The sequence below is a fragment of the Carettochelys insculpta genome, chromosome 23 (genome assembly GCF_033958435.1).
Source record: "Carettochelys insculpta isolate YL-2023 chromosome 23, ASM3395843v1, whole genome shotgun sequence".
Lineage (NCBI taxonomy): Eukaryota > Metazoa > Chordata > Testudines > Carettochelyidae > Carettochelys > Carettochelys insculpta.
The window spans coordinates 21,918,785-21,946,059 of NC_134159.1; the positions used below are offsets into that span (position 1 = coordinate 21,918,785).

A 27,275-nucleotide genomic window follows, 5' to 3' on the forward strand; every position below is an offset into this window, starting at 1 on the left:
AACTGCTCGTGGATGCTGCAGGTGAGCTTCTGCTCTGCCGTCTCTCAGGAAGTCAGTCTCAGTAGTCTGTGTCAGATCTAATCTCACCTGTGCCCATCACCATGGCCTCTGAGCACCTTACCAAAACAGAGGCAGCAGAATCCAGCCCCACTTTCTCAGTGATGGGCAAAGCACTGGTGCTTTGGGGCCGAGAACCTCACAAGAGCTGGGTCAGAGCAAGGATGGAGGCAGAAAGTGGGTTGTCTTTACGTATTTTGGGGCACAGGGCTGGGGGTAGGATTTACATATTTTGGGGCACAGGGCTGGGGGTAGGAGTCTTTCAGGTAACCCCAGTGCTTTATTTGGTCCTGGTACTAATTACCAGCACCTTGGCAGCCCCAGCCACAGGACTGGCTGTGGGGGGTGGGAGGCAAGGAGCTGGCTGAGTACCAGCCTTTTTTTTTAAAATCACAGAGCACTGATTAAACATACTTTGAAGGTGTCTCTCTACACGCTACAGAAGATCCTCCTTCACCCAGCATCTCACACAAAAATTTACTAAGACACGGTGATGATAGCGGTATTTTCAAAGAACTGAGCAGTCCTGTGCAAATCTGAACTTGTACTCAGAGGCAGAATCTGTTATACACACAGTCTGGATGCCATGGTGGAAGGGACTGGATGCAGAGTTTGTTGGGCTATTTCAAACAGATTTTTAAACACTCCGACATCTGGTGTCATGCTTCCAGCTGCCTTCTTGATTTTAGGACAGTCGTAGTCGATCAGACAGAGACCCTGCTGCTGGGGTGCTCTCCAGGAGCAAGGGTACCTTGGCATCTGCTCCAGCAGGCAGTCCCACTAGTGGGGCCATCTTGCAGTTCTTCCAAATTCACCCAGACTTTCTGGGTATGGGAACTAAAGGTGTCGGGCAACAGCTGGCTGTGGGAGAGGTTAGTATGGGATGCATTTGTGCCTGGGGTAACGGTCTCTCACACTGAGTCACCAGGCCTTCCACCAGGCCTAAGACAATTCTGAGGCGTCCTGGTTTGAAATATTTAGTTTGTTAAATCTGGTAACACACACTCAGCTCACAAGTGCACAGAGTTATTTGATAATCAATACATGACCCTGCAAGTGCCGCTCAAAACAGACAACGTGTTAAGAAGCCATCACTGTGCATCACGCACAAAGCCAAGAGGAGGCAGCATGCCAAGCACGCAAGACACTGCTGTGACTGCTGGATTACAATTCAAATGCGTCAGTTTTACTCCTCACATTACGATGACCTGCAGGACTTTGAGGCTAGTGCCCCTGAAAGGAAGAGTCTAAAGCAGGTGTATTCTGAGCAATTACTGTGCAAGTTTCCATGCCCGGCTCACAGGGTACCTCGCTCCTGACCTGTGGCACCCCTTGTTATTCCTCCCACAGGCCACTGTTTATTTTCTTTTAAAACCCGCCCAGTGCATTAGTATGAAACGCTTTGATGCTTCCTTGTAGCTCCTCCTTTCCGGTGAGCTGCCCTTGACTTTGTCACGAGGAGAGGTGTCCTCGGGACAGTGCAGAACAGCTGTGCTGATTAATGTCAGGAATAGGCACAGTGGCCTTGAACGGGCAATTCCTGGAAACCAGGGTTTGGTGCCCAGGGGGAGTTGCATGCAAGTTTTGCAAGAGATACATTCTACCCAAATACGATGGCCTCATAACGGTGGGTTCATCCCGACTGCAAAGCAGGGGGTGCACGCTGAAGCAGAGCAAGGGAAGAATAATTCGTTTAACAACAGCTTTAATGAAAGCCTGCCAGAAATTCCTCCACCTACACACCATCTTTTCCTTGCAAGCAGTGGCAAGTGACATACAACAGACAGCAGTTATCAGCTCCTGACCAACGCCTTCCTCAGCATATGGGTAAATCCCACTACAATTGCCGAAGTCTGGGAGGAAAGCAATGAGCGTTCGGAATTTCCTCCATTATAATTCTCACTGAAAGCTGGAGCCTTCTCTGTTCTAATCCATACAAATGCTGAGCCCGGTACTACTGAATTCACAGAGTAACTGATGTCAAAGTCAAGGGGTGCAGCAAATCACCTGGAATATCTAATGCGACTTTCACTCTAACTAGTGGCTATTGGACAAGAAGAAAAACTATTTCACCAGGTAGGTGGTGAAGCACTGGAATGTGTTACCTAGAGAGGTGGTGGACTCTCCATCTCTAGAGGTTTAAGTTCCACCTTGACGAAGCCCTGGCTTGGATGATTTAGTTGGGATTATTAGTCCTGCTTTTAAGCAGAAGATTGGACTCAATTACCCCCAAGGTCTCTTCCAACCCTATGATTCTATGTAGAGTCACCCTGCATGATAACAGCTATCTCCTCTTATCCAAAGCTCTCACGGTGCCTTTGTCACTTCTCGGAACCTTGGCGTGCCCATCTCAGAACTGAAGCACAGAGTGGGGAAGTAACCCCAAGGTCATCCAGAGCATGGTGCCATGCCAGCTTTAGAGCCAGACCTCCTGGCTCCATTGCTGCGCTCCAACTAGCAGAGCGCTCTGCCTCCCTGCTACGAAAGTACCCGTCCTACTGCAGATCACGTCACCCCACAGATATTCATTTGGGAGGCGGACGAAGGCCCTTGTAAAGTGCTGTCATTGCCACTAACACACAAACAAGGACCACGTCTCGAGGAACCAGCAACAATTATTCTTATGTGGTTCATGGCTCAGGGACTGCAAATGGCCCTGCAGTTACTGACCAGGGGATATTAGCATCTCACAAGGAGTCAGTTCCCAAAGCGTCAGCCTCTCGAGGACTTTTCTCTCACTCCCCCTAGAGTTAGCGTGAGCATAATCAAACCCCTGCCCTATCACCACATCACTGCACAGTGTGGCTCACAGAGGCGTCAGGCTGTGATGCAAGATGACTGCTTCTCTGGCCACCAATTTCCTCCAGCCTGCCTGTGTGGCACTGGGTCTGCCTGTGAAATACAGGTGATCCTTCTGCCTACCTCAGAGAGCTGCAGGAATGTGGAGGGGTCACAGCACTGTGAAAATGTAGAACTCCAGTCTGTTCTCTGTGATACTGACAGTCATTCGCTCACTCACCTGGTTGATGAGCTGCTTGGGGGCTGCTCTCTCTCTACCCTCTGCTCTGTGCCAACACCAGCCCATGTAACACCCCAAACAAACTGCCTGCCTTTTGGCCTGGCTCACCTGAGACACAGCTTTCAGCTGAGGCCCCCCACAGCAGCCTGTTGGTCTGCCACTATTTTTATCAGAATTTCAAAGAACTCTCCAGGGCACAGTTCCCTTGCACTGGATATATTTAGGCCAATTGATGTCACAGACAGCCTAGGCTCCTCCACCCTGCTCCAGCTGCTCACCCTGCAAAAAGGGCAGAGTTTTTGCTGCGAGATTGGGATCGTTCCTTGTTTCCAAGTGGATTTTACAGTTCAGGGAAACTCATCATTCTGCCAGGGAATACAGAGCCCCCTTTCCTTCTCAAAGACACATTTCAGCTGCATTTAAGTGAGAAATCCAGCGGGAGCTGCAAACTGCAGGTCCTCTGATCAGCTAGCATTGATTCTATCATGAGACCCGATTCTTTACATCATGCATGAAACTGTGGTAGCAGCTCCTGTGCATAGGACTGTGCGGCAGAAGCTGAATGCAAAGGATAGCTGGACCTGCTTTATCTACGGTACCGTCCATTGAAGAGTTTGATGGTTGTTAGACAATAGACGAAATGCGCTGTGAGTACATCTATGTGCTTGTCCAAATATGGCTTCTTTAGTAGAACGGTTGGCAATTTTCAGCTTTGAATCACTGTGCAGCTCTGTGAATTCACCTACACCCAGGCATATTTTGCAGAAACTTGCATTCCTTTCTCCTTGGATCTGTCTGCTGGAGCCTGGTTGCAGGTCCCTAGAAGAGCTGTTTCCTTTGGCCATCAAGAGACTAATAAATGCACTGTGTGTATGAAGTAAGATGTTTTTGGTGTAATTAGTACAGGGATCCTGTACCAAGACTCTTCTGGGGAGCCAAGAATCAGGGGTTTGTGACTCTGATGTTCTTGTCGATAGGTTGGAGGAGACAAACAATGACACAGGTGGGACTTGGCACAACGCAAGAGAATCCCTCCCTAATGAGGGGTTGTTCTGGGTTAAGATTGGTTCTTGCTGGGTCTGTTTGCCACTTCATATTAACACTTTGCACATCCAAATTGACACTGCCGGGGTCTAGAGCTCTTCTCCAGTGACTGGCTTTTTAAAGACCATGCTGTTACATTTCAATTTGCAGACTGATTCAGAAGAGATCAGACTGAAATGAAGCATAGAACCACTTAACTACAGCATTAGAACAAGAACTCTGAATACTACAGGATCATCCTTATTCTACCATAATGGGGTTTCCTTGCAGTAACCATCATTACACAGTATAGACTCTCCAGCCAGTTTCCACAATAGTAAATCCCAATCAGATTAACGGGGTTTAGCACAAGATTGAGGAAACCTAAGCCACATGGAGTGCCCACTCTGCTTGTTGCTGTAACTGCATGATAGAGACAGGATCTAGGCCAGGGTCTTTTGAAATAAAATGCCTTGTTCCAGGATTGTCTCTGGCAATGTTAGCTCATTAAAGGTGCTGATTTTGTTGCTTTCCAGTCACAGTTTGACACAGAATGTGACCTCCCTCCCCCTGCCCCACAGAAAGAGGCAGTAGCAATCGATGGGCAATGAGCTTCCTCAGGGAGATTGTCAGATATGAAACTTGTAATCTGGTTTTCTGACCAATACGATCTGCCTTGTATAAATACAATTAATGCTCGATTTAAAAGAGAGCTGATTGGGCAGAAATTCTTCCACCTTTGGCCTCTCCTGCAAGTGCTGCCGCATCTTTCCCAGCAAAGGCATCTGTGGTCTCAAAATGTTCTAATTAGCCAGTGGAAGGAAAGAGCCAGGCACACAAAAGGATGGCCTGCCCACGATGGCCTGCACCAAAAGCTCTCTCAAGGAGAAGCAGTTGATTTCTCTTTAGCAGACTAAAGTGTCCAAAGAGGTTTCTGCCTGGCTTGCGCTACAGACTGGACAGAGTCAGACAGGTCAGAGGATGCTTATTTCACACTACACGCAACTGAGACCGATGGAGGCACTTGCTAGTATGTTTTGCTAAAGAGCATTTTCAGGGACAGCAGCTGATTTGATGGCACCACTTATCTCTGTTTTACAACCTCTCTGCTTAAGGCTCTCAGGTGGTCAGTGCTCCAAGACTCTGATCGTGCCAACCTGTCCCCCTTCCTGCGATAAAATGTCCATCACGGGCTCCATAGTTCGAAAGCCAACCATGCATCGTTACATCAGCACCAAGGTCCTGCTGGCTGAAGGTGGGGAGACGCCTTTCACCGAGCACTGTCGCAACTATGAGAACATGTATCGGGTAAGTAAACAGGTGGAAAGCAGAGGCTGCACACAACCTGATTTCTCCACTGATGATGGGACTGCTGTCCTTGGTTAAGGGTTCTCCTGACTCGACAGAATCAGTGCTCGGAGGTGGAAGAAAAATGTGGGGCAACTCCTGCAATGCTGCAGGGCAGGCTGACCCAAGGAGGGGAGGTCAAGAGAGTGCCAAAGGACAGAGTGCTGAACAGATTCTCCAATTAACTGTCCACTTTGCTCACTCCAGTAGTACATTCATTTTACCTCTGTCCCTTTCTTCTTGGTCACATGGAAAAGTTAAAACAATTGGACCAAAGCCCCTCTTGCTGTGAAGTTGCACACACATGCACCAGACCTACCCAAGATGCTTAGTTGTGGTATTGTCACTGTACTTACGGTTACAGTGGTTGTTTACTAGTGCCAGTGCAATGGTAACAGATAAGTGCATCTGTGCCAGCCAAGGGAACTTACAAAGGAAAAGTCAGGGGTGTTGGATCTGTTTCAATTGCTCTCCTTTTGTCTTCTAGGAAGAGATTTAGCTGAACACAGAGAGGGTTAAGGGGCTATTTGATCACAGTCTGTATGCTCCTACATGAGGAACAAATATTTACTAATAGATTCTTCAATCTAGCAGTCTAATGGTTGTGGGGCTGAAGCTAGACAAAATCAGACTAGAAATAGGGCAGAATTTTTTTAAACAGAGTAATTAGTCACCAGACAGTTTACACCAAGGGTTGTGCAGATTCTCCATTAATGATCCTTTTTAAATCAAGATGATGTTTTACTAAAAAATATCTGCTCTAGAGCGATTTGGGTAAGGTTCATGACCCATGGTGTACACAAGATCAGACAGGAGTATTACAGTGCTTGTGTCTGGCCTTGGAACCTTTGAAGTCCATTGGCTTAGAAGACAGCAGTCCTGTAGCACTTTAAAGACTAACAAAATAATTTTTAGGTGATGAGCTTTCCTGGGATGGACCCACTTCTTCAGACCTGGAAAATTCTGATAACTGAAAACTGAAACAAAGGGAATTTAACAGAAAGAAACAAATGAAATAACTGATGAATCAGCTAGATAGGACAGAAGTGTGGGGGGGGGAAAGAAAAATACCTACTGCAAGTGTCTACTAAGTGGGCTGCCTGGGATCACTATAAATATCAAAGATGGGGTGGTCTGCCTGGGATCACCATCAATAGTTATTTTGTTAGTCTTTAAAGTGCTACACGCCTCTTTTGTTTTGTGAAGATACAGACTAAACACAGCCCCCTCTTTGTCACCATGTACCATATGGAACTGCCAAGCCACTTGTCCCAGCAGCAGTGACCTCGTCACAGCCTCTCATCACATAGGTGGTAAGATGTTGCTTCCCACACAGGAGGAAACAGCAGTAGCAAGACAATTGAAAGAGACTGGACAGGCCAGTTAGCTTCCCTTTCCTTACCCAAACTGGCTGGAGGGAGAACACCACAGGAATGCACCCTTTCCTATTTCTAATGCAGACTCTGCAAACAGAGATCCAGAACCTGAAGGACCAGGTACAGGAGCTGCATCGTGACCTGACGAAGCATCACTCCCTCATCAAGACGGAGATCATGAGCGAGATCCTACAGAAATCCCTCCAAATGGATGTGCAGATCGCCTCGGAGTACTCGTCTGTGGAAATGATGCGGAGCATGTTTGAGGAGGTATGTTTTCTGCAGCTGGCATTCCAGCACCTCTGCCACCAGCTCTGAGAGCTCAGAACGTACTCACAGCAGCTGCCCAGAGAGGCAGAGCACAGTGGCACTAGTGACAGTCATGCCAATGCTCAGCCCAGAGAGGCAACATGGTGTATCTCAGAGTAGTAGGGACACAAAGGACAAGCACTCGGGAAGCAACAGCCTAATCCCCGAGTACCCAGCAGGGGAGTTTGGATCTGAGTAAGGGGTCATGGACGTAGGAAGCGAGGCAGAGCTTGTTCCAATATATATATATATATATATATATATAGATAGATAGTTGGGTTTGTGATGACCGGAAGAACTGTATGGTGACTTGCCTGCCTGGTGCGAAGGTTGCAGATCTTTCGAGGCATCTAGATAGACTCATATGCAGTGTTGGGGAGGAGCCGGTGGTCGTGGTACATGTAGGTACCAGTGACATAGGGAAGGGTAGGAGAGATGTCCTGGAAGCCAAATTTAGGTTGCTAGGAAGGAGACAAATCCAGGACCTCTATGGTGGCACTCTCAGAAATGCTTCCAGTTCCACGCGCAGGGCCAGGTAGACAGGCAGAGTTTCAGAGTTTCAATGTGTGGATGAGACGATGGTGTAGGGAGGAGGGGTTTAGATTTATTAGGAACTGGGGACACTTTTGGGGTAGGGGGAGCCTATATAGGAGCGATGGGCTCCACCTAAAACAAGGTGGATCCAGACTGCTGGCATTAAACATTAAAAAGGTCATACAGCAGTTTTTAAACTAAGAGATGGGGGAAAGCCGATTGGTGCAGGGGAGCACGTGGATCAGACGGGGACTTCTCTTAGATGAGACTCCATTGATAGAGATTTCCTAGAACTCAGTCAGAAAGAGAAGATGGGAGATGGTAAAGTATGGGCCAGATAAGATGAGAAACAGTCACGTATAAAAAAAAAATCCAACGCATCAGTGAAGGGCAGACATATAGATAGTGGTAGTTTTTTAAAGTGCTTTTACACAAATGCTAGAAGTCTGTCTAATAAGATGGGTGAACTAGAGTACCTCATATCAAAGGAGGAGATTGATATAATAGACATCACAGAAACCTGGTGGAATGAGGACAAGCAGTGGGACACAATCATACCGGGATATAAAATATATCGGAAAGACAGAATGGGTTGTGCGGGTGGCGGAGTGGTACTATATGTGGAAGATAATATAGACTCAAATGAAGTAAAAATCCTAAATGAATCAAATTGTTCCATAGAATCATTATGGAAAGCAATTCCTTCCTCTAATAGGACTATGGCACTAGGAATATATTATTGACCACCTAACCAGGACAGTGATAGTGATGCTGAGATGTTAAGGGAGATTAGAGAGGCTATCAAAATAAAAAAATTCAGTAATAATAGGGGATTTCAATTATCCCCATATTGATTGGGTACATGTCACCTCAGAATGGGATTCAGAGATAAAGTTTCTCGATGCCTTAAGTGACTGCTTCTTGGAGCAGCTGGTACAGGAACCCACAAGGGGAGAGTCAATTCTCGATCTAGTACTGACTGGAACGCAGGATCTGGTCCAAGAAGTAACTATTACAGGACCGCTTGGAAATAGTGACCATAATATAATAACGTTTAATATTCCTGTGTTGGGAAGAACACTGCAGCAGTCCAACACTCTGGCATTTAATTTCAAAAAGGGGAATTATACAAAAATGAGGAGGTTAGTTAAACAGAAATTAAAAAGGTAGAGTAACTAAAGTAAAATCCCTGCAGGCTGCATGGAAACTTTTAAAGGACACCATATTAGAGGCCCAACTTAAATGTACACCCCAAATTAAAAAACACAGTAAGAGACCTAAAAAAGAGCCACCGTGGCTTAACAACCATGTAAAAGAGGCAGTGAGAGATAAAAAGGCATCCTTTAAAAAGTGGAAGTCAAATCCTAGTGAGGAAAATAGAAAGGAACATAAACACTGCCAAATTAAGTGTAAAAATGTAATAAGAAAAGCCAAAAAAGATTTTGAGGAACCGTTAGCCATAAATTCAAAAAACAATAGTAAAATGTTTTTAAGTGCATTAGAAGCAGGAAGCCCGCTAAAAAAGCAGTGGGACCCCTGGACGATAGAGATATAAAAGGAGCAATCAAGGAAGATAATGCCAGTGCAGAGAAATTAAATGATTTCTTTGCTTCGGTCTTCACGGCTGAGGATATCACAGAGGTTCCCAAATCTGAGGAACTGTCCCAGACTGAAGTGTCAGTACAAGAGGTTTTGGAACTAATTGATAAGCTAAACAGTAACAAGTCTCCAGGACCAGACAGCATTCACCCAAGAGTTCTGAAAGAACTCAAATGTGAAATTGCAGAGCTATTAATGGTGGTTTGTAACCTATCCTTTAAATCCAGCTTCGGTACCCAATGACTGGAAGACAGCTAATATAACGCCAATATTTAAAAAGGGCTCTAGAGGAGACCCTGGCAATTACAGACCAGTAAGTCTAACGTCAGTACCGGGCAAATCAGTAGAAACAATAGTAAAGAATAAAATTGTCAGACACGTAGAAGAACATGATTTGTTGGGCAAAAGTCAGCATGGTTTCTGTAGAGGGAAGTCGTGTCTTACTAATCTATTAGGCTACGTCTACACTAGCCCCAAACTTCGAAATGGCCATGTAAACGGCCACTTCGAAGTTTACTAATAAAGTGCTGAAATACATATTCAGCACCTCATTAGCATGCGGGCGGCCACGGCACTTCAAAATTGACATGGCTCGCCGCTACGCAGCTCGTCCCAACAGGGCTCCTTTTCGAAAGGACCCGCCTTGTTCGAAGTCCCCTTATTCCTGTGAGCAGATGGGAATAAGGGGACTTCGAAGTAGCTGGGGTCCTTTTGAAAAGGAGCCCTGTCGGAACGAGCCGTGCAGCAGCAAGCCACATCAATTTTGAAGTGCCACAGCCACCCGCATGCTAATGAGGCGCTGAATATGTATTTCAGCACTTCATTAGTAAACTTCGAAATGGCCGTTTACATGGCCATTTCGAAGTTTGCGGCTAGTGCAGACAAAGCCTTAGAGCTCTCTGAAGAGGTTAACAAACATGCAGACGGGGGATCCAGTGGACATAACATAGTTAGATTTCCAGAAAGCCTTTGACAAGGTCCCTCACCAAAGGCTCTTATGTAAATTAGGTGGTCATGGGATAGGAGGAAAGATCCTTTCATGGATTGGAAACTGGTTAAAAGACAGGAGACAAAGGGTTGGAATAAATGGTAAATTTTCACAATGGAGGGGGGTAACTAGTGGTGTTCCCCAAGGGTCAGTCCTGGGACCAATCCTGTTCAACTTGTTCATCAATGATCTAGAGAAAGGGGTAAGCAGTGAGGTGGCAAAGTTTGCAGATGATACCAAGCTGTTCAGGATAGTCAAAACCAAAGTAGATTGTGAAGAACTTCAAAAAGATCTCAGCAAACTGAGTGATTGGGCAGAAAAATGGCAAATGAAATTTAATGTGGGTAAGTGTAAGGTAATGCACATTGGGAAAAATAACCCCAATTACGCATACAATGTGATGGGGGCAAATTTAGCTACAACAGATCAGGAGAGGGATCTTGGAATTATAGCGGATAGTTCTCTGAAAACATCCACGCAGTGTGCAGCGGCAGTCAGTAAAGCAAACAGGGTGTTAGGAATTATTAAAAAAGGGATAGAAAATAAGACTAAGAATATCATACTTCCCCTATATAAAACTATGGTACACCCACATCTTGAGTACTGCGTGCAGATGTGGTCTCCTCACCTCAAAAAAAGATATACTGGCATTAGAAAAAGTTCAGAAAAGTGCAACTAAAATGATTAAGGGTTTGAAAAGGGTCCCATATGAGGAGAGGCTAGAGAGACTGGGACTTTTCAGTCTAGAAAAGAGGAGATTGAGGGGCGATATGATAGAGGTATATAAAATCATGAATGGTGTGAAGAAAGTGAATACAGAAGAGTTATTTACTTGCTCCCATGATATAAGAACTCGAGGACACCAAATGAAATTAGTGGGTAGTAGGTTCAAAACTAATAAAAGAAAACTTTTCTTCACCCAGCGCACAGTCAACCTGTGGAACTCCTTGCCGGAGGTTAGGTCCATAAATGGCTGCTAGCCAAAGCTATAGTATGGTGCCCCTAGCCTTTAGTCAAAGGCTGGAGACAGATGGCAGGAGACAAATCGCTTGATCGTTGTCTTCGGTTCACCTCCTCTGGGGCACCTGGCACTGGCCACTGTCAGCAGACAGCATACTGGGCTGGATGGACCTTTGGTCTGACCCAGTATGGCCATTCTTATGTTCTTAAGGGACTTGCCCTGGAAGTGGTTTGATGGAAAGTCACCAGCCTTATTTTTGCTTTACACAGGCTCCACCCAGGCTATGGCTACACTACAGCTTAAGTTGACAAGTTAGGGGCACAAACTAGCCACCTAGTGACATAACATATGCTGAAATAAGCACGGGTGTGGATGGATGTTCCGGAGAGCTTCTCCACTGCCACTGCTTCCGCAGTTCACAGGGGCTGGAGCAATTAAGCGATAGGAGAGCTCCCCTCTTCTGGCTGAGCATGGCTGCACAGGGGAGCTTACGTCAGTGCAGCTGCACCCATGAAACTGTGCCACTGTTAGGTCTCTAGTGCAGCCACAGCCAGAGTCATTAGAACAGTTAAAAGAGCCAGACTCTTGGTCTGTGCGAAAGGGAGTTTGCAGGTCAGCTGCTGAGTGTGTTGTTCCCCCAGCCTGGACTGATGGGAGAGAAAGAGGGTCTGGAAACATCCCTTAGTGAGGGTCCTTTATGCAACACACAGTCCAGCTCCCTCTTTTTGTTTCAGATTTGGGAAGAAACGTATCAGAGGGTGGCCAACGAGCAGGAAATTTATGAAGGTACTGTGCTAGTTCTGTCCACTAACCCACTGAGTCCATGTGGGGAGATGTTACTCCCCAACTCACTGTCTAATGCGCCTTTGCCAAACAATGAGTGCGTGTGTGGTCATGGTGCGTTAGTTTAAGGGGGAAATTTCAAACACATGAAGAAGCCGCTAAATTTGCTCCTCTGCCACTCTCAGCTGCAGGAGCTTCCAGCACTGGAATGCCACACAAAACACAGCTGGGTCTTGCCCCAGGCAGGGGGATCTGCCTGATTTACCTCTCAGACCAATCCCTCTACCTCTCCTCCCCAGTCCTGCTGTCTTGCACCTACTACACCTCTCACTCATTCCATGCTGATGGGTGAGGCAAGAATGGTCCAGTCCAGTAAAACCCCCTCTCCTCATTCAGAGCAGATTCTGTTACAGAAGGTACATCAGGTGGGTGGCTGTCAGGCAAACCCCCCGTTTCAAACACACTATGGATACAGCTCAAAAACAGTACAAACAAAAACTAGAAAAACCCACAATTCAAAACCTAAGCTATCGGCCTAGAGAAACTGAAAACCTGCATCTGGAGGGAAGTTGGGATGTTTGAAGGTTAAAATATCTAACAAGCACAATTGCTTCACATCTCTCTCCCACAGATGGCTGTTAACTACACCTTCTAGTGTTTCAGTTGGTTGGGGGCATAGCATCAGTCCTGGGCATAGCAGAAAGTTTAAAAGCATGTAACAAGCCCCTCGGAGATTTATGGAGTCAGAGGATGTACTGGGTGGCTTCATAAGTACTCCACCACATCTGTGAAAAACACCCTTGGAAAGCTAAGAGTCAGGAGAGAAGCTCCGATTTCTGGAAGACAGTGAATTGCTGGAGCCTGTTACAGTGTGTTCCCCTTCCATGCAGCCCAGTTACATGACCTGCTGCAGCTGAAACAGGAGAACAGCTACCTGACAACCATCACCAAACAAATTGCCCCCTACGTCCGCTCCATCGCTAAGGTGAAAGAACGGCTGGAGCCAAGGTAGGAGAGCTTTAAAGTGCATTTGTGTGTCTCAGTCCAGTGCCCAGTAGACTTAATCACCTTTCCAAAACATAACCAGCACTCGGCAGGGACGGGGACACTACGGAGGCACAGCTGTCCAATGAGTGATCCCATTTCTTCAGAGAGGAGGCACAGTGGTCAGAGTACAGGGAGCTTGTGCTGCTCCTGTTGACACTCTATGGGTTCTACGGACAGAAAAGTTGCAGTTCTCATGCTGCTGCATATCCTGTTACAAGTACAGCACATCACCAAAACCACCACAAGCTCACTCGACTTTTCATCTCCCTTTAGACTACAGGAACCCAAGGAACTGAAGGATGACCAGCCAGAGAACCTGCTCAGAATTTATGACGATAACGCAGAGAGCAGAGACACAATGCACAGGTAGGGGATGGGGTGGAACAATTAAAATCTTGATGGCTTATCTGAACACAGATTGAACCTCCCTCATTCAGAACCCTCCGGACCATGAGAGAATTTGCTGGAGGACAGGAAACCAATATTGTCTAGCACATTACCAACACTTCCACTGCTTCCTGGGCTGTTACAATTACAGCTAAATAACAGCACACAACACAGAGCTAGGACTGGTGGATGGAAACAAAACTTTATGGGACCGTGGGAAACTTGGCCACACCCATGAGATGTGGTTAGCTGGCTAAATTCATACCCGATTATAGAGTTTGTCCCAGACTAAAAATGTTCAGCCTCTACTTGATACTAAAATCAGTCGAACGACAGACAAATTAGCTGGTCATTTGTTTCCATATAAAACGGTCAGCCAAACCACTGAAGTTAGGAAATACAAACGGAAGACCTCCACAGACGTTTAGGTGCTTCAGGGTGCAGTGTTCAGGAATGTCTGCATTACACAGCTGTGCGCAAAAAAGCCATTGTCACTATAAATCCACTTGTGCGAGCGCTGTGTCAGCATTTTTGCAGACAAAATGCTCCCACCCTCCCCCAGGAGGTTTCCCTGGGTGGGCAGGAGCATGCACACGTTCACCTGTGGCACTGTGCTCTTTAGCAATTGCTGTGGTAGGGTCATGGGGAAAGGAAAGGTGGGGGGTTTGGTTTAATAGTCAGACTGGCTCCTGGCTAAATTCCAGCTGAAGCCATGCACATACTGATCCCAGCTATGCTCCCAGCTACATACAGCTCTTCACCACATTCCCTAAGCTTGTTTTTCTACTAATTGTCATGGTTCCAGAAACCCAGGCTAGTACCTAGACAGAACTAATGCAGAAGCCAATCACAGGGGATGCAGGGTAAGAAAAACATCTGTTCATATTTTAACCATGAGTTTGTTTCTAAAGACAGGCTCTACAGTCTGAGCAGCTGCAGCCACAGGCACTATGGAAAATCCTGAATTACATAGTAACTTGTGTGTAAATGCACCATCTAATTGGCCTAAATATTTGGTGGAGAGAACAAGGCAGTGGGGAGGGTGGGGGAGAAAAAGAGGGATGGGATTACCCTTCAAGATAGAGGCAACAAGTAACATATCCAGGGATCCTGTTGTCCACCATGGTATTGCTGCAACTAGGGAGGAGATGGCACAAAGGCACTAACAGCACATTGCAGTGCTGCCCTTACATGCCAGCAGCGATTCCTTGGTCCTTTGATAATGATAATGTACCTCAGGAGCATGATGAAGCTTCCTTTCTTGTGAAGCTTCCTGAAGCCCTGGCTGTAGCCAAGTAACAGAGAGATAGCAATGTTAGTCTATATACTATCAAAAGAAAAAAAGCAATCCAGTAGCACTTTAAAGACTAACAAATAATTTATTAGGTGGTGAGCTTTTGTGGGACGAACCCACTTCTTCGGACCATATCCAGACCAGAACAAACTCAATATTTAAGGCACAGAGAACCAAAACCAGTAATCAAGGTGGGCAAATCAGAAGAGCAGAGGGGTGGCAGGAGCAGGTGACGTCAAGAGTCAGATAAAACAAAGTATATAAAAAAGTCCATATAATGACCCAGGTAATTGGCAACCTGGTTCAAACCACGTGTTAATGTGTCGAATTTGAATATAAGAGAGAGTTCAGCAATCTCTCTTTGCGGGTGATTCTTGAAGTTCCTTTTCAGTAAAGCACAGGCTTTCAGGTCATTAACAAAATGGCCTACTGTAGCTGTAGCCACAAGTTAATGGCTGGGTTAATCGCCAGAGAACTACATACTGTGACTGGAGCATGATTTCATGAAGTGACCCAATTAAGGACGAATTTCGGTCATCCCATGCAGACTTCCAGCATTTTACATGTGTCATGAATGACTGGAATTTAGAGATTTTATTTTTAAAAAAAAAAAATCCATGTGGATTTGTACTGTTGAAATTTTGCTACACAGATTGAAGACAGCAAACGTGGAAAGTTGCACAGCAAACATTACCCATGCCAGCAATAGATTGTCTAGAATCCCTCTTCTAAATAAGAGTTTGTTAATAAAATATTAGGGCCATCTGACAATTAGGTCTTTTTGCAATTTAGCCAAGGTGCCCTTTCTGCTCTAGGAACGACTTGGCAAGAAGCATGGAAGACAACAGGGAGAAGGCTCTGGAGTCCAAAGTGGACAACCGAACACTGAACATTGTCACTGAGGATCCCCTACTGAAAGACACCCACAGAACCAAACCGAAAAGTGGGACAGAGTCTCCCAGCCAGAAAGAATTTGCAACTTAGATAAGGCAGAGTGCCAAGAAGTTGCACTGCTTTGCATTTCATGTATGTAAGCAAAAGACTTACTTAGGAGTTTCTGTAGTACATTTAAGGCTAATCAGGCTGGTTTGTTACAGAGGATAAAGACTCAACAAGATGAGAAGGACCAGCATTGCCAAATGTAGTTCGATGAGTCCTGAAATGAAGACTAAGGCTTCACTAATTCACTGATCTAAATGCTGTTCTCATTATATTACCATATGGCTTTTAAATCAGCTGTGGTCTGACTTCCCAAACCAATCTCTTTGGCTATTTGTATATTTTTTAACAATATTACAGAAAAATAGCATATCGGTAAACTCAAATCTCTATTGACCTGAAATATCCAGTCTCTCGTGAAGCAGAACTCTTCCATGGGCCCCCATCAAGTTAGTAACTTGTTATTGGAATTCAATGCCTTCTTTCTTCTTTCCATAGAAATTTAAAAAATGTATTGATATATTTCCCAGACGAAAACTCTTTTTATTTAGTTGTTGAAAGCAAATTGTAAACTAGTGGTGGCCAGCCTAGCAAAACAGAGTATGAATAAGCCTAATTTTGACAATGGGTTTGTGTATCAATTTTAAATGTACGAAAACAGCTAACTCTGTATGTTATTCCTTTCACCTACCCCCCAGCCCAATGAATACAGCTTATTTAAAAGCTTAGATTAGTAAGCAATGTAGTTATTTCCTCAAAAAGAAAGTCACCTTGCATAGCACTGAAGCAGGATTTTGGAAGCTTATGGGTTTTTTGGGGGGTGGGAAACGTGGAGGGTTATATTGGAGAGAATTGTTTTTAGCAGTTCCGCATGTCAATGTAATGAGATCAGTACGACATTTTCTTGTGAGTTTTATAGGGTAGACTGTTCATTAGTCTTGTTTTCCATACAAAATGTACACAGCTTTGTATCTGAAAAAATAAAATGTCTTAGTGCAAGTTGTTAATATAGCATGACTACACCAAGGAATCCTGGGATGTCCAGACGGGCACATGGGACAATAATCTTCCCACCAGCAGATTTCTCAGAAGATAATAATAAGCGTCAAAGAGAATTTGTTTCCCTTACAATCACCGCACCTTTTCAGGTTACTTCAATTAAAAGTACAGTTTTATTTCATAAATGGAAAGAATTTTCAGCATCTGCAAAGGGCCCTTTAGTATCTGTAAGGAATATGTCTTTATGTAAGAAAAAGGGCAGAACTACTCAATTTGTTTAATATGCAGTCACAGGAGGCCCACATAGATTGTGGAGTGATTCTAGTAAACAGTTTCTTTCAGCACAGACAGACTTGAAACATTGGGTGATAGAACAAACATCAGTCTCCTATTGCAATGGGAATGCTGAGGTGTTTCAAGGCAGGAGACAGCTTCTTCATATACCAAGCCAATGACAAATTACGAAATAAAGACAGTAGGATCAAACAGCCAGTAAGAAAGTGCAAAAGATGAACAGTTACTCTGTGCCATTATTTGAAAGCTGTGTCTTGACCATCATCGAACACATACTCTTTGCTACAAGCAGAATATGAAAGTCAAGGAACCAAGGCCAACTAAATTCCTAAATTGTTGCTTTTGTAAACATGTTACAACTTTAGGAATTTGGTTGTTTAGAGAGTGATGGTTATTTTTTGTTGGACATTAGAATAACTAAGTACTCAGTGTGTTCCTACTAGCTCCCAGTGTTCCCCGTAAGATGAAAACTTGGACAGCCTCCCAGGAGATTCAAATGACACTCTGCTAATTAGCAGAGTGCCCGCAGCCAGGGGCTTGCATCTACTTGCAATGTACATCCACAAGTACACTGGTGAACATAAAATTTATTCTGCATGTAGATAGAAAGAGAGAGAACACTGCCCCATTCCCAACTTCCATTACTAATCTAGTTTCCTTTTGACACGTTTATGCCAATCACTCTGTCTTTCACAAACTTTTGTGCAAAAAAAAAAAAACAAAAAACAACAAAAAACACAAAAAAAACAAAAAAACACCCCACACAGAGAGGTCAGTTGTACCCTCCAGTTCTCCTGTACTAGCTTAAAACTGCAATATTTAAACTGCAAACACTGCAGGGGATACAAGCTAAGAAGGTGACATGAAAGAAAAACCATTATGGAACACATTTGTGATGTACTGAGCATATGCAAGTCCTAATTTTTAAGCCTAACCAACAGGATAACGCCCTTTAGACTTGTTAGAAAGTAAATCAGTGAGCCAGCAATCTGATTAGCTGATAAGTTAAATTTGGTAGAATGCTTCAGAATGCACCAAATTTTATGTACCCTGTACCTCTTAGTGCTTAAGAGGTTTTCCCAGGCTGAAGAAATATTGCCTGTAGTGAGTGGAAGGTCTTTCCCAAAAGACATCCTAAGTTAATTGCTAACATGAGACCTATCAAGGGCCAGAATCAAATTCTTATTCCCTGGGTACAGAACTAGAAGTTGTCCATTGACTACATGCATTTGATTTTTTTTTTTTTTAAATAGCCTTGGTGCTGCAGCATGCGCCAAAGGATCTACCTGGATTAATAAATAAACAAAATCCAATTTGAACTAAAGGGTGATTTTCATTTCTGTGTGAATCCCGACTCACCTTCCCTTTAGGAAAGAGGGCTACCGCAATGACTCCAGCTATTTACCCCATAGGACAAAGCGTCGAGATCCCATACTCCTATGCCATCTGCAGAAGTGGAACATTAGTGCTCCGCAAACTGACTTGGGGCAAACATTTCTACACCTGTACTACATTTTCAAAAGTGACTTAGGTGTTTGAATGTTTTGCCATAGTAAAGAAATGTAAAGATTCTTCTTCTGACTCAGATATGATAGGAATAAAGCTATATGCCATGCACATAGATGAGTTCTGGGCAAGTTCTAGTCTGAGTGAAATTTATAATTACCAGTAACTTTGGGGCACTGCCATGATATTAAAATAAGTTTCACAGCAAGGCCTCTGTGGAAAAAACTGCTTTAATTGATCACTGTCAACCAAGTAAATCATTAACTATGCCCATTTATATTCTTGCTGATTTTAAATATGTGCTGTGCAAAAGCTCTTTCAGTCAAAGACACAATCTAGAGAAAATGCATTTGCACCATGAGAACATCCCAGCAAAGGGCTTATTCAATAGAACCTGAAGCCTGGTACGTGCTAGGCAGAATCTCCAGCTACACAGATGAAAAAGGTCATCAACATCTTCCAACACAGTTACAAATATTACATTTGGGTGTTGACTCAGAACATGTCGATAAATCCCCAATGTAAAGGATATCTGTAGTGCACAGACACCAGATCTGATGTCATCAGTGACTGATGCATTAGAAATACCCATGATACTTCATGGGTTCATGTGAGCAAACTGCTATCCCAGACATGTAAAGTGATGGAAGACAAACCATTTATTGAGTCAAAAGACACTCTACTCAACAAGTACCAATAAAAGAATAAGAAATTTGTTTCCTCACATACTTCTCCATCACACTAAGTTATCTAGTTTAAAGTGGTAAATTTGAGCAGCTAGAAGCCTATACTCAATCCATGAATTCAGGGCCCAGGCTTTCAGTTTTACAATGAAGGAATAACTGGACTGTTTGCTTTCTGGTCACAAGGAAATCATGCACAAAACCTACAAAAGAATTAAAAGTCTAAATGATGATTGTTCAACCAAGAGAAAAGACCCATAAAATCTAGACAACTTTCCTGCTGGTACAGTAATCAGCAGTTGTAGGCATGGGCATACTTCTGTGGTGAAAAGAGGATTTTTTTCCCTAACCAGAGATCTCAAATAGTGTGAGAAAGATGTGATCTCAAATCGCTGACAATAAGAGTAACAATGCAGCATATTTAGGGTTAGCGATATGTAACCCACACAGTGTCTCACGTAGACCGTGATTAAGCAAGAAGTTTCTCACTGCATCACTATCAGTTTGCCTTAACAAATGATCTACTGCATTTGTGTAATAAACCAAGTCCTTAGTATAGTTCTTCATTACCTGTTAAAACAAAGACAAGAACACATTTTTAAGTTTACTCTGCTGGGTCAATTTATGATCAGTATGTAATTTCTCTGATCTTGATTCAGATGAATTGTAATTTGCCTGTGCATGCCAGATACTATTACCAGGTCTACACTAGTATCTAGGAGCCTAATTCCCCTACTCAAGAACACATTTGCAGTAACTTGATGAAAGCTCTTGTGAGTATAAACAGCCATGTGCCCACAACAGCATGAGTAATGGCAATGAAACCATGGCTGAGCCATGCAAAGTATATATCAACCAGTTTCAGGCAGGTTTGTACTCCACATGGCTCAGCTGTGCCTCTAGAGCCACTACTCATGCTATCACGGCTACACAGCTCTTTAAACTTGCACTAGCTCTCCTACAGCTATTGCTAGTATGAGTCCACTAACAGGAGATCACCCCACTAGCTCGCAGTGTGATGCTTTTTAACTCTCTGTCTCAAAAGTGCTCTGCAAAGAAAAGACAGTCAGTATCATCAACAATAGGTGTATCTCAGAAATATTTATACAATGTAAAATTCATACAAGAAACATCTTAACTTCTCAGTTAAAAATCCTGGCTTGTACTAATATTTAACTGGTTTGAGATTTCTTCTGAGGTATGCAGACTACAGAATGATAGTTAAATTCATAACTCTCTTTCAGAAGTACATTTGAGGCACTTCTATTGCAAAGGAAAAAACAATCTGAACAGGAATCAAGTCTTTACTAATAATTATGCAGAGGAAAAAGAACATTAACCAAATACAACCCTGCTGAAGTTTCATATTTCTTTTTTTAAGCAAAACAAAAATAAAAACAAAAACAAAAAAACCCACAATATATTCTGCATGAGATTTAATGCAACCATGACTATTTTAACTGGAATTCAGTGGAGTGAGTGTCCTGAAATTTGGAGACATAATTTAGATAGGAAAAGGCTCACATTATGGAAAAGAGAAGAGATTAATAATTTGTCCCTACATCTCTTGCTATACAGATCTATATGTATTTGCCTCCCAATTTGCTTGGTACATGCTTCATTTTCACACCAAAGTGTGTTCCCATTGGTATTTCAATTGTAAATGTAAACATTTCAAATACCCATATAGTCAACAGCACCGTCAAAGGACTCTAATGAACTCCAACCCAAAAACAACTTCTGCCAGTGCTCTACTTCCTGAACTATGTTAAAGCATCTTAATTAAGGGAATACTCCAAACCAAGCCATAATTTGTCAACATGCAGTTCCCATTCCCACAAGAAAGTCTATTTAGAATCAAGAAAACAGAGAACTTCTTTGGTATACAGTAAAAGAAAACAAATTATACCATGAAATCTAAATATAAATCATTTCCAGAATGATATTAGAATATCACCATGGTTAATGAGAAAAATACTTTCTTTAGCAAATTTTCTGGAGATGTCTCCCATACAGATGGGACAGCCAAGATTTACTCTAGAACCAGGCAAGAATCTTATTGCCCAAATCCTCATAAGACCTTTTGCAAGTCTGCCAGCTACCATTCTTTTCCTGCATTTCACAAAAACCTAGAATCTGTAATTTCTCTGAATTAAAACTTATTTGCTTGAGTGAACTATAAGTAGAGAAAGGGCTAGCAAATAAAGGTACTCACATAGAATAGAATGCAGCACGGTTCTCATGAATTTGAAGTGTTTCATGGAAGCAAGTTTATTATTTGTCAAAGGGACTATGCAAAATGGTAATAAAACTTAAATGCACGGCACTAAGAAACTGATGGAAATGACAACTAAGTGAATCTTTCAATCTGAGTTTATGCCTTCATGGTGCTTAAAGATTATTTGTGATTTAAGAAAGCTTGAATATGGAAAAAGCCCCCTATTATCATTATATTAGGAGACATGGCTTTGTGCCACCACACTGCCAGTCTTTCAAGTAAACATAGCTCCAAAACAGTATGTAAATTCATGCACTTAAAAGACAGAAAAGGGACAAGTTCTGAAAACCTTCCAAGCAGGACATTACCACACTGACTTCAGTGGGAATTCCACACACTGCAGGCTTGTAGAGTCAGGTCCGGAGTGGTTAAAGCTGTGCTGTTTAGCTTTATCATCACCAAAAATCTTTAACTTTAAAGTTTTATCCTAGAAATATGAATTCCAGCCAGCACCCTTCTAGTGCAGTGGCAGTTACCAGGAAGTGCAAAGCTCACTCTTCAACAGAATCTGTCAACACATTTCCATACAACTGAGCTGTTGTAGGCAGGTGAGCCATCTTTTCACCGGCATTATGCATCAGTTTAGGATCATTATACATTAAACAATCCAGAAGATCCATCTATGCATCTAGGAAGGACTCCTGTCTTGACTGAGCTTCTAGTTTATTTGGAAGGTGTTCCAGCTGCCTAACCTTTAATGATTCTCCAGTGGATGACCTGTAAACAGAGACTGGCTAGTACTATTGTGTGTCACAATATAGTGCTATGCATAGTTCCTGGAGTTGGATGTTTGCTCAGTCGCATTTTTCACGTTACAGTTCCACTTTAACTCCCTCGATAAAAGGCAGACCTGATGGCACTTTCTTCTTATACTTCAGGTACTCCTCTCCAAAGAAGTGAATTAACGTAATCTCCTCCTCCTCTATTCGCTCTCTGAAGAATCTCCAAGATGCTAAAGTGTAGCCAACAAAACAGAGGGGATTACAGAGTAAGACCTGCAAGAGGACACAAGTGGTTAGAGTCCAATTCAGCCTTGCAAAACTCTGTTCACCCTGGAAAAGGGCTTTGGTTAGGTGTTTGAAACATGCAAGCAAAGTTTCATTAGCTGTCCACAAAGTGCATATTTGCAGTAAGGCTTAAAGAATCCCTTTTCTACAAAACACAAATGTTTAGAATTTTGTTCTTGATAAAAATCATATCTCTGCATTCTAGCCCAAGTATGACAAATGAGTTCTAACAAACAGCATGAATGTTTACGTCTATTGTAACACCAGACCCAAAGAGTGTGCTGCTTTAAGAGAATTCAGGCTTGTAAAGCTTATGGACACACAGCGTCACATACTTATAATTTCTCTTTAAAAGACAGCAACAAACACTAACAACACTCACAAAACTACAAGGTTTATACATTTGATGCTCTTTATTTGTTCTCAACCCATTACAATATTTAATGTATTGACATTTTAAATTACAGAGCACTGTAAGCTGGTTGCAAGTATTGGACCTGGGTTTTATGTACACTAAACAGGTTAGTTTTACTTGTCAGTCCTGTACAATACTAAATGTTCAATAAAAATAAGGCGAGTCTGATGGCTTACTGGAAGACACTTTGGAAGTAAAGATGAAAGGGAGGTCTGGACACACCCTGGAAGCTTTAAGGTCCCATGGCTAGCAGCAGATCACACCTTGAACCTCTGAAAGTGTTCCAGCTCAAACCCACGCTCCATTGCCTCTGCTTATTTCATATAGAAAATTAAGGAGATATGGTCTTCCCAAACATCATACAGGATGGAGAGTTCAGAGGCCAGAAGTTTCATGACTCACAGCTAAGAGTATGCTGGTGGAAGACAGAATGTGTCAAAATCCATACCAGGGACTCGTACAATTGAGCACTTGCTATATAAATTAGGTACAGGCTACGGGCAGCATTAAGAAAAACTAAAAGATCAAAATAGCTAAGTGTATTTTATACAATACCTGTGTTCCAATACTCCAGTAAAACCATCCCACGTAAGACGGGTGCCGGAACCACCCATACACCCCACTTGTCACCAAAGTATGAGTATCCGATTTCTCATTCTGAACAATATGGTTGAAGTTGGAGCCAGCTGTGAGCATGGCAGCTTTCCTCAGACATTCCCCAAAGATCACCATCAATAACCCTACTGTACTGAGCCAGGTGATCTGCTTCATTTCTGCAAGTGAATAAGTACTGGTCACAACATGTTTTAAAAGTTCACTCTTTTATTGCAGGTAAAACAGGAAATAAGGGTTAGAGGTCTAGGGTAGGGAGTGAGAGAGCACCTTCAAAATTCATTAACCTAACCTGATGCATCAAAGTCAAGCCCCAAAATACAAGAGAAGGACCAAGGAAACGAAATCAAAACCCTTTTTGGTCTGGCATAGGATATTGGCAGTGGGGGAAACCATAACACTTTTCCCATTTCAAAAAACTAGTTTAAAATATTTTTTTAAAAGACAAATAATCCCAAAATTATTAGCATTATTATAAACATTACCAATATTTATTTGTAAAATGAATCTTGCTTGAGCACTAACAAAATCCAGTCAGCAAGATCTCCCCTCTTCAGTATCTTTTTTTTTTTTTTTTTTTTTTTTTTTAACAGAATGCCAAACATTCACTGGTATTCCAGATTGCCTAAAAACTATCAGTCTCAAGAGTCAAGAGAGCATGCAAAGTGATTTGGAATAGAACTGTCTGTATGTACATTCTCATAAAATCTCTTCTCCTTTAGACAACCTGACACAGAATAATCGGATGTGACTAATCAAACCTAACAGTGCAAGGTTTCACCTTTTACCATGCTTTGTCAGAATTCCACATAAAATGCATTTAAACACCAACACGCTGAGTCACATCTATACACAAGGAAAGAAAATCCCGGGGCTGTTCAAGTCAATGGAAGAACACCCAATGACATCAGCAGGGCCAGGACTTCACCAAACACATGCATGAGAGTAATTCAACCCTAGCAATTCTCTCCTTTATGAATTGTGCATATTGCATACATTCTTGTGTGAAATACAGCTTATATTCACCCAGAGGCAATTGCTATTCTCCTTAAAAACTTACCCAAAAACCTCAAATAAAGCTACTGACCTGGATAAATGATTTTTTCAACTGTGAACTCTATCCAAGAAGAGAGAGCAGCTAGATTATACTCAAAACTGTGGTTTATGAGGAAAGAGTCCAAGGACAAACTTCTGGGATTATTGATCGCTGTCACCAAATACTCAGAAAAATGGAACAGTGATAAGGAACACATATACCTAGAAAAAAAAGAAACCCACCGAATTTAAGCTGAGCTTACTTTACTGAAAAATTCTAGTTATGTTTTTGCTGTGTTTATTTCTGGAATCCTATGTTTTGAAATCCAAGACACACTGTTCACAGTGCAGCACCATAACTAGAATTCTGCAACTCTTATTCTCCACTATTTCAACAAGTATGTTTGGTACAAACATATAATTTACATAAGGTTATGTACACGTACATATTAAAAACAGACAGATGCTTCAAGGCATTGGTAATACAATTTTATCTAAAGCAAGTCAAGCAGACTAGAGCAAGAGGCAGAGAACGTAAAGACGAATTCCACAGTGCCAACCATTCCTGTAATGCCAGAGGTATTGACTAGACAGCCAAATATTACTTTTTTCTCCATCTATAATTTCTAACAAGAGCATACCCAAACTTCCCACCTCTGCCATTGGCTTAACCACAAAGATTCCACCTCAATTTTCACTAGATAGTACTTTGCTACAAAAGCCAGGAATGAAATTGACCCATTCAACATTTGGCTGTCTTCTCAGAAGAAAATTCAGTGACAATTATTTGGGGTTTTTTGATGCAACCAGCTGCCTTTCATGCACAGGCCTGAGATCTGCCAGGCTGCCTGGCCCAGAACTCCGGCCATAACAATTTCAGACAGGTTTGAGCAGAGCTGCACCTCCTGGCCCCACCCTTAAACAACTCAGGAGCCCAGGGGAACCTTAAAGTCCACAGAAGTGGCTGCCCCAATCACGTTAAGGCGCCCCCACACTCACAAATATTTGGAAATACACATCTCACAGAACCGGAAGGGACCTCGGGAGGTCATCGAACTCCTGTGGGCAGGACCAAGCACCCTCCCATTTTTGTTTTGATCTAGTTGCCCCAGGTCCCTAAACGGCCCCCTCAGGGGCTGAACTCGCAGCCCTGCGTTTAGCAGGCCAACGCTCAAACCACTGAGCTCTCCCTCCCCACTCCCCGCTGGCTTTGCGGAGCGGGACGAACACGGCGACCCCCGGCGCTTGCCAGAACGGCTCCTTACCAGCCGAAGTGCTCCCACGACGACCGTGCGAAACCCAGCAGCAGGCCGCAGCCGCAGGCGAAGCCCAAGAAGCAGGCCCGGACGGCGATCTGCGGCACACGAAAAACAAGGAGGTGACCCCCTCTGAGCGGCACCGCCCGGCGCCGCGGGCCCCTTCCCAGCGCGCAGCACCCCCGTGTCACGGATGGGGCCGAGCGACGCGCGTGTCCCCCGGCCCCGCGCCGGCCCGCGGGGGGGGCCCGGCTCCGGCCCAGCCCGCACCTGGTAGAGCGGCGGCCGGTAGAGCAGCAGCAGCAGCGCGTTGATCCCCGCCACGTGCAGAGCCAGCGCCACCCGCCCTTGGAGCCCGGGCCCGGCCAGCAGCGCGGCGGGCGCCGAGAGCAGCAGCGGCAGCGCCGCCACCGATGCCCCGAGTAGGAAGGCGGCCAGGCCGGCCCGCCCCTCCGGCAGCAGCCTCCCTGCGGCGGCGGCCATGGCAGCGGCCGGCCACCCCGCCGCGCGAGAGCATCGCCCCACGAGTCTCGCGAGAGGAGCCTGGGGAGGGAGCCGCAGTCAAACCTCGCGAGATGCCGGCGGCTCGGTCCGGCTGTCGCGCGCCACCCTGCCCGGGGCATGCTGGGAAGAGGGGGGCGCCGGGCCGGCAGGGCGCGTGGAGCACGTGGCGCGGTCGAGGGGCATGCGCAGGGCGGGGTGGCAGGCTCCACCGTGGCCCCGGTGGTTCCCAAGTGTCACAACCGGACGGACCGGGCGCCGTTGGTGGAAACAGCTCCCGGTCGGGAGAGCTGGCAACTGTACGGCCCCGTGTGGGGCGCGCGTCAGGCGTGGGCCTGGCCCGGTGTGTGCAGCTGGAAGGGCACAGCTGCGTCTTACCCTGCGCCTCCCGAGGCATAGTCACGTCAAACATGAGCTCACAGGGGTGTAGGAAAGGCCCCGCAGCAGACCCTGCGAAGGCTGGCAGTGGCCTGCCCGTGTGCGGGCCTGGAGCCGGGTTCAGGACCCCGCGGGCGGGAACGAAGCACAAGTGTCCACAAAGCAAGCCGGGGTCAGGGCCCTTCAAAGACCCCCAGAGTAACCTAGGAGGGATGAGCTGTCATGGGGCAGGCCTGGAAGCAGTGCCGGCAGCGACCTGGCACCGCGACCCGGAACCGCCGGGGTCGTGTCAGCCCCTGTTCTGCTTTGTGTGGCACCAGCAGGCAGAGGTAGCAGACAGAAAACAAAAAGAAGTGAAATGGAAACTGACAAATTGTCTGGGGGGGTGAAGGGTGGGGAGGAAATTACTGACTGCGGGTGTCTGTGAAGTGATTTGTCTGAGACCACTAGGAATGTCAAAGAGGGAAGCTCCCTGTGACTAAGTGTCCAGGACAGGAAGAGAAGTGCTCCCCTATGCAATAGGGTGGCAATGCAGGGAGGAATTAGCTTCAGGTCATCAGCCTGCATAAAAACTCACCTCACAGCACTGGCTTTTGGCTAACCGCTAAGACACAATCTAGCCTTCCGATTGGTTCCTATTAGCAAGGG

General features: G+C 44.5%; 2 protein-coding genes across 5 annotated transcripts in view; one reads left to right on the forward strand and one right to left on the reverse strand.

The window, feature by feature from the left end:
- RNF207 (ring finger protein 207) overlaps positions 1-16,360 on the forward strand; it is a 38,890-nt gene extending 22,530 nt beyond the window's left edge. For 3 of the 4 annotated variants that reach the window (XM_074975958.1, XM_074975960.1, XM_074975962.1), the window contains 6 exons: positions 5,215-5,407; positions 6,907-7,092; positions 11,948-11,999; positions 12,887-13,004; positions 13,317-13,409; positions 15,540-16,360. In XM_074975958.1, the coding sequence (XP_074832059.1) occupies positions 5,215-5,407; positions 6,907-7,092; positions 11,948-11,999; positions 12,887-13,004; positions 13,317-13,409; positions 15,540-15,708 (811 nt within the window). In that variant the 3' untranslated portion in view covers positions 15,709-16,360. Of the gene's footprint in view, positions 1-5,214; positions 5,408-6,906; positions 7,093-11,947; positions 12,000-12,886; positions 13,005-13,316; positions 13,410-15,516 lie in introns of all 4 variants that reach the window. The other variant, XM_074975961.1, reaches the window with a different exon arrangement.
- Positions 16,361-19,103: 2,743 nt separating this feature from the next.
- Positions 19,104-26,275, reverse strand: ICMT (isoprenylcysteine carboxyl methyltransferase). Its single transcript, XM_074975963.1, has 5 exons — positions 26,019-26,275; positions 25,758-25,846; positions 24,545-24,714; positions 23,401-23,618; positions 19,104-22,418 (listed from the first exon to the last, which is right to left on the reverse strand). The coding sequence occupies exons 1-5, from the start codon at positions 26,229-26,231 to the stop codon at positions 22,236-22,238; spliced, it is 873 nt and encodes a 290-aa protein (XP_074832064.1). The 5' UTR covers positions 26,232-26,275; the 3' UTR covers positions 19,104-22,235.
- Between the last annotated feature and the right edge of the window lie 1,000 nt (positions 26,276-27,275).